The sequence below is a fragment of the Pundamilia nyererei genome, unplaced genomic scaffold (genome assembly GCF_000239375.1).
Source record: "Pundamilia nyererei isolate P.nyererei 1_Seehausen unplaced genomic scaffold, PunNye1.0 scaffold00099, whole genome shotgun sequence".
NCBI lineage: Eukaryota > Metazoa > Chordata > Actinopteri > Cichliformes > Cichlidae > Pundamilia > Pundamilia nyererei.
In genome coordinates, this window is record NW_005187500.1 from 583,821 (window position 1) to 590,767 (window position 6,947).

The window sequence follows — 6,947 nt, forward strand, 5'->3', positions numbered from 1 at the left end:
GTGTGTGTGTGTGTGTGTGTGTGTGTGTGTGCCAGTCATCTGGCTGAATCAGTACAGCCTCTGACTCTAGAGGGACACCTACTGGTAGAACAAGACTTGACATGCAGGGTTGGTTTTAGATGGATTCTTATGTTCCTGAGTAACTCTGCTCTTCTTTAGCTCATCTTTACAGTCACAGTTTGATGATTTTTGCACAGCTGTTATTGCCAGCCACCCTCATACAGGTCCATTGTCATCAAACACCAGCGGCAGAAGCCAGACATCCAGCCAAGGTGGTTGATTGTCATCCTCCATCTGTCAGCAGCTCAGCCAAACCTCTCAGTCAGTCAGCAGCTGCCAGTCTGAACACAGCTAGTTAGCTCAGCCTCTGGCTCTTTGTCACTTTGTCACCCTCTTCTTCTTTTCGTGCATTTTCTTCTGCCATGTCAGCATTTGCCCTCTTTTTCATCTGTCAGGTTATCAAACAGTTGATGAAGAAGGAGTTCACCCTGGAGTTCTCTCGTGACCGCAAGTCCATGTCTGTCTACTGCACCCCTGTCAAGCCCGGGTCCCAGAGCAAGATGTTCATCAAGGCACGGCTGAATAACACGAACTCAAATAATCACAAATTTCATTTCATTTGAACCATTTTTTTAATGTTCTTCTTTTGCCAATTGCATTGTGTCCCCTCAGGGTGCGCCCGAGAGTGTGATAGAGCGGTGCGAGTACGTACGGGTGGGAAACAGAAAAGTGACGCTGACACCAGCCGTGCGCGACCAGCTCCTGTCTAAGATCAGAGAATGGGGGACGGGCAAGGACACCCTGCGCTGCCTGGCGCTGGCTACGCACGATACTCCGCCACGCAAGGAAAACATGGAGCTGGAGAATTCCAGCAAGTTTGCAGAATATGAGGTTCGCCACAAGATTTCTCTATCCAAACATCACAGCTTAGAAGTCCTTTTGTTCCCACATTGAATCGAAATAGGCTTTGTTAAGTTTAATGAGACGACTGGGTACTAGTTTGCTTAGTAGTAGTTTGTACTTTCTACACTTTGGTCTTCGCTCCAATAGTTTCTTTGTTCTTTAGGAAGAATTTGGATCGGATGTTTTTTGGCAGCAGTAACAGTAGAAAGCTGTTCCTGATGTGGTCCTGCGTAACCTAACCACCCTGATGCTGTTTGTTTTCCGTGTAGCTGGGGCTCACATTTGTTGGCTGTGTGGGCATGCTCGACCCACCCAGGAAGGAAGTGATCGGTTCGGTGAAACTGTGCAACGAGGCAGGTATCCGTGTTATCATGATCACAGGGGACAACAAGGGCACGGCCGTGGCCATCTGCAGACGGATCGGCATCTTTGAAGAGGACGAGGACGTGACGAGAAAGGCCTATACAGGCCGCGAGTTTGACGATCTACCGCAGGAGGTGCAGAGAGACGCCGTCAAACGGGCACGGTGCTTTGCCCGCGTGGAGCCGGCTCACAAGTCCAAGATCGTCGGATACCTGCAGTCGTTTGACGAGATTACAGCCATGGTAAGGAAAACTAACCCCGTACAAGTAACACACCTGCGTGTTCCAGCATCTTCTTCTTTTTGTGGCAGTGCACAGCACTGCTGCCTTTCTCCTTCCTGTAGCCATTCGCTGTTTGAATGACTTGTCAAAGATGCGTGAGGAGAAGCCAGTGAGGCATGACATGTTCCAGGTCTCTGTGAGGCTGCTCTCTCAGACGCCGCTATCACGAGCTGTCATCTCTGGTCTGCTCGGCTGCTTCCTATCTGACATGCGTCTCAGAAGAGAAGTTGATCCGCGGGAGGGAAACGACAATATCACCATTTGCCCGTCAGTCTGAAGCTGCTTTCAGGCCCTGCCTTGACAGATAAATATCGCTTCTGCACAGCTTTAGTTTAATCCCGTCATGGTGTGAAAAGATAATGAGCCTTTGCACAGTGAGTTAGAGTCGTTGCTTGTTAAACTTGGGGCTCCCGAGCGAGTCATCCTTCATGAAAAATGAGTGTGGGCTCGGTATTTGAGAGTGGACTTGTTCTTTTCTGACACACATGTACGGTCACAGTGTTGGACTCTGAGGGCCAAGTTTCAATGCTCAGCTTATATCTCTAAGTAAGGACCATTTAAGGATAAGCAAGTCTTATTGAGAGACGCTTTTTAATAAACAATACTGTTGACGTTTCCTTTAGTGCCCCTCTGTTCTTTGACACGTAATAATCCAGGTATTTCCTCCTGGTTGCAGACAGGTGATGGTGTGAACGATGCCCCGGCCTTGAAGAAGGCAGAGATCGGCATCGCCATGGGATCCGGTACAGCTGTGGCAAAGTCAGCGTCTGAGATGGTGCTGTCTGACGACAACTTCTCCACCATCGTAGCTGCTGTGGAGGAGGGCAGAGCCATCTACAACAACATGAAGCAGTTCATCAGATACCTCATCTCCTCAAACGTGGGAGAAGTCGTGTGGTGAGACAAGAGCGCCGTGAGACGTAGCTGCCGGGCGGGGACTGTCTTTGTGTGCGGCTGACGTTTGTGGGTCTCTCCTGTGTCTGTCTGCAGCATCTTCCTGACAGCCATCCTGGGTCTGCCTGAGGCTTTGATTCCAGTCCAGCTGCTGTGGGTTAACCTGGTGACTGATGGCCTGCCTGCCACCGCCCTGGGCTTCAACCCCCCAGATTTGGACATCATGGATAAACCACCCCGCAACCCTAAGGAGCCACTCATCTCTGGCTGGCTCTTCTTTAGATACCTGGCCATTGGAGGTATTATTCACTCAGACGTGAATAAATTATTGTGCAGTTGTCACTGTGTGGGGTGGTGCGGTGGTTAGCACTGTCACCTCACAGCAAGAAGGTCTTGGGTTTGAATCCAGTCAGGGTTCTTTTAGTCTCTCGCTGCATGGGTACCGGGTACTCCAGCTTCCCTCCACGGTCCAAAGACATGCATGAGTTAACATTAACTGGTGATTCTAAATTGTGACTGGTTCTGTGTCTGTGTGTTAGCCCTGCTGATTGGCTGACAGGGCTGTCTAAAGAGCTTCTGTGCACCTGCGCCCATTTTTTTAAAATCTAATAGCAGAACAACTTGATGCATTTTCTAACACTTTATCGATGGTACTTTAGTTAACGTTGATTTTTCACACTATAAGGTGCACTTAAAATCCTTTAATTTTCTCAAAAATCGTCAGTGCAACTTATGCATGAATTCTGGTTGTGCTCATTGACCTCGAACCGGTTGTATGTCATAAACGGCGCTCAAAACTCTGTCAAAAATGTTTTAGTCCGACTTTGCTAAGCTACGAAGCCGCACAGCGTGATGGGTTGTTGGAACATCACGGCTGTAGTCAGGAGCCTCGCAGAGGAATCTGGGTCCTAAACTCTGTCTGTTTCAGGTCCCAAAGTCAAACGAACACTGCGGCATCACTGAGAGTTAAAAACTGTCTAAATCCTTTCATCTTTAATAAAATCATCAGTGTTGCTGCTTTACCAGGTGTAACAATTAAGTTTAATAACATCCAGGCATCCATGAAAACAGAATTTATTACACTTAACAGAGTTAGAAGTTAGCAGGAAGTTAGCTCGCTAGCTTCCACCTAAACATGATATAGCATGTTCTGACTGAGAGATTTCTGAAAAAATTAAAACGTACAGCTCTGCTATCACTTCCAACATAAATGAAGACAGAAAACTAAACAGCAGTGACGTTTGTAGGGTTACTGAAGTTGGGCTAGCTGGTATATAATGATGTGCTACGTGATCGCTAGCGACACAGCTATGTTAGCATAAACACAGTGAAGCTGGAGGATGAACGCTAACTTTTTTCCACTCGATAAAAGTTAACGTGAAGGTTCCCGATGGTTAGAGACAAATGCAATCGCATGGCAGGATGCTGTAAACCATGTCAAACTCTGGCCCGCAGCCTAATTACATTTGGCCCGCGAAGCCATACCAAATTACTATTAGAGCTGGCCTACTGGTATTATACAGCTAATATATATATATATTGTTTAGTATTAAGCTTTGCTTGTTGCATATTCAGTTTTCCAGCAAAACTTATTTGAGTCCATAAGAAAAGATTCATTCTCATATCTGGAGGAAGATTTTTTTTTTCCAATAAATATTAATGTTAGCCCGCGACTTTGTTCCAGTTTTGAATTTTGGCCCACTGTGTATTTGAGTTTGACACCCCTGCTGTAAACGGATCAAACTTCAGTCAGGAGAACAACTGAGATAATCCATCCACAATACCAGGTTAGTCATTAATATACTGCAACAACATGGGAATAGAACAGCTGCAGAGGATTCAGCATTAATGAATCAATGGTACAGAAGTGGAGGAAGCAAGAAGAATGAGTTGAGGAAAGTTTGACTTATCTGACTGTTTGGTTTCGCTTAATGCGCCTTATGGTAGGAAAAATACAGTAACAAGATTTGAGATGTATTTAGTAAAACGGCGACTGTCAGTAGGCCTAGCATCTTTTTTTTTTTTTTTTTTTCTAATCAATCACTCATGTCAGCATGTTTATTTTCCTGAACAGCTTCTCCTTTGTAAGGTTATTACATTTTATTCTTCGCACACTGAATAACTGTAACCTTACACTTTGTCTGTATAATATTAAATTTGTGACTGTGCGTCTATCAATATCTGGTTTTGTCTCACAGGTAAGAAACGGCAGCTCTTGTTTGTGTGTATAAATATAAATGTATGTCTGTGTTGTCTTGCAGGATATGTGGGTCTGGGAACAGTGAGTGCAGCCACATGGTGGTACCTGTTTGATGAGGAGGGCCCACAAGTGTCTTTCTATCAGCTGGTGAGTTGTAAAACAGTTTATCTGACGTAGCTCCTGCCCTAGGAGAACATGAGCTGCATTGTTTCCTGTTATACTGTTTACCCCACCTCTATGCATCCTTTTCATTCGCTGCTATTTGATGCAGTAACGTTTGATGATCCCAGCAGCAGACAGGCATAGAAAGGGAATTAAGATTTCTGTGGATTGATTGCATGCAGAGCTGAAATGAAGCCAGGGTTTGGCAGCTGCCCCCCACCCAATCTGAGCAGAGTCCCATCAAACCAGGTCGCAACACACGATGCACGAGCGCACGCTAACTCCGCCTGTCTCTCTCTTCACAGCGACATTTCATGCAGTGCACTGAGGACAACCCCATGTTCAAAGAAATAGACTGTGAGGTGTTTGAATCTCGCTACCCCACAACCATGGCGCTGTCTGTGCTGGTCACCATCGAAATGTTCAACGCGCTCAACAGGTCAGTCGGCTTCAGAGCTGGTGTCAGAGTAAACGAGCCTTAAATGTCACAAACGTCAGAAATTTACTCAAAGAAAGCGACGCTGTCATTCGACGAGACGGAGCTCCCTTTGAGGAAGAACGATGCGTGCCAGAAAGGCCACGGCCGTCGCAAACATCAGCTGTTCACTGTTTGAACGACTGATTTTTGTTTTTATGTCCTCCACCTGAAGAATGTGCTTAAGCGCACATCTTAAGAAGAGAAATTATACTTTATTGAACGGAGCTATGAAGGGTCATTAGCTCTGTTTTGAAAGAAATGTCCAACTCGACGAGGTCTGATCACCACTTCAGATGGAGTCCAAAGATGGTCCAGCCTAACGCCGGCACATCTGTTCATTTTCATGCAGCTTGCTGGAATATTTTCATCAGTTGTTGTTTTGCAACCTGATCCTGAAATGTTAGCATGTTTCATCTATTCAAACTTCTCCTTACAGTTTGTCTGAGAACCAGTCCCTGCTCAGGATGCCTCCCTGGGTCAATATTTGGTTGCTGGGAGCAATCATCCTCTCCCTCTCCCTCCACTTCTTAATCCTCTACGTCGAGCCTCTGCCAGTGAGTACACAGGACACGCAGCTCTTTGAGCGTTTAAAAAACCCCAAACACTGCATGCTAATAATCCTCAGCACTGTATCGTGGCCCAGATTCACGAGCCGTGTTTTATGAGTCCGATTCTTTTGCCAGTGATGACACAACTTGTCTGTCGTCTGCAAAAAAAGTAGGATGGCCCTGTAGGTGTAATGTAATGCAACAGCCAAATGAAACTATAAGTAGCTAAGTTCATAGCTAGCGTCGTGCAAAAAGCAGATACAGAAATGCTGTGAGTCAGACAGAAGGCGTTACAAAATAAAGGTCTCCATGGCTCCACTGGATTATGTTTTCTTGCAGGCTGATGTCTTTGCATTTTTCAAAATAGTTACACAATATTAAGCTTGCATGTTAGAAAAGGCTTCTGCTGCAGCTTTGTCAACATCATCGTCTGATTTCTCTTGTCCTTCAGCTCATCTTCCAGGTGACCCCTCTGCATTGGTACCAGTGGACTGTGGTCCTGAAGATTTCCTTCCCAGTCATCCTACTGGATGAGGCTTTGAAATATTTATCCAGGAACCATCTGGAAGGTATGTTAAGTCCTACCTGTTTTTAATTTAATAAGCAATTTTTTTCAAATCAATAAATGAATCTAACGATGCTTGTTCTGCTCTTTTTTCCTTCTCTTCTGCATTTCTAAATCAGCCTAAACTCTTTTAATCTCACCTTCTGTAAAAAGGTACCTGACTTTCTTTGTGCTGCTTTCTTCCGTCTCCATTCGAACCTGCCTGCTGTCCGATGGTTACGTGTTCTAAGCCTGTGGGTTTTTGTTTTGGCAGGTGATGAGGAGAAGAAGTATCGGAGGAGATGGCAGCTGAACTAAGACCTCTCCCTCAACACACTCACACAGTTAGACACACAGCTACCCTCTTCCCATTTTTGAGCTAGGAAACGTTTCTCTCCCCTGCCCTCGTTCCCCACTTCTGCATGTCCAACAAACCACCACTAGAAATGAGGGGTGGCTTGCATGAGAATGAGTGTGAGAAAGCGAGAGCGCTTGTGCTCCTGCAAGCATGGCTTTGTGCGAGTGCTGCGTGTGTGTGTGTGTGTGTGTGTGTGTGTGTGTGTGTGTGTGTGTG

The 6,947-nt window shown here is 45.8% G+C and overlaps 1 protein-coding gene across 2 annotated transcripts in view; it reads left to right on the forward strand.

The window, feature by feature from the left end:
- The window catches only part of atp2a3 (ATPase sarcoplasmic/endoplasmic reticulum Ca2+ transporting 3), a 38,385-nt gene extending 31,444 nt beyond the window's left edge, over positions 1–6,941 (forward strand). Inside the window, exons 12-22 of one of the 2 annotated variants that reach the window (XM_005740325.1) lie at positions 456–572; positions 673–891; positions 1,173–1,508; positions 2,224–2,444; positions 2,538–2,740; positions 4,703–4,788; positions 5,109–5,242; positions 5,718–5,835; positions 6,281–6,398; positions 6,514–6,547; positions 6,648–6,715. In XM_005740325.1, the coding sequence (XP_005740382.1) occupies positions 456–572; positions 673–891; positions 1,173–1,508; positions 2,224–2,444; positions 2,538–2,740; positions 4,703–4,788; positions 5,109–5,242; positions 5,718–5,835; positions 6,281–6,398; positions 6,514–6,518 (1,557 nt within the window). In that variant the 3' untranslated portion in view covers positions 6,519–6,547; positions 6,648–6,715. Of the gene's footprint in view, positions 1–455; positions 573–672; positions 892–1,172; positions 1,509–2,223; positions 2,445–2,537; positions 2,741–4,702; positions 4,789–5,108; positions 5,243–5,717; positions 5,836–6,280; positions 6,399–6,513; positions 6,548–6,647 lie in introns of both variants that reach the window. The other variant, XM_005740324.1, reaches the window with a different exon arrangement.
- Positions 6,942–6,947: the final 6 nt, after the last annotated feature.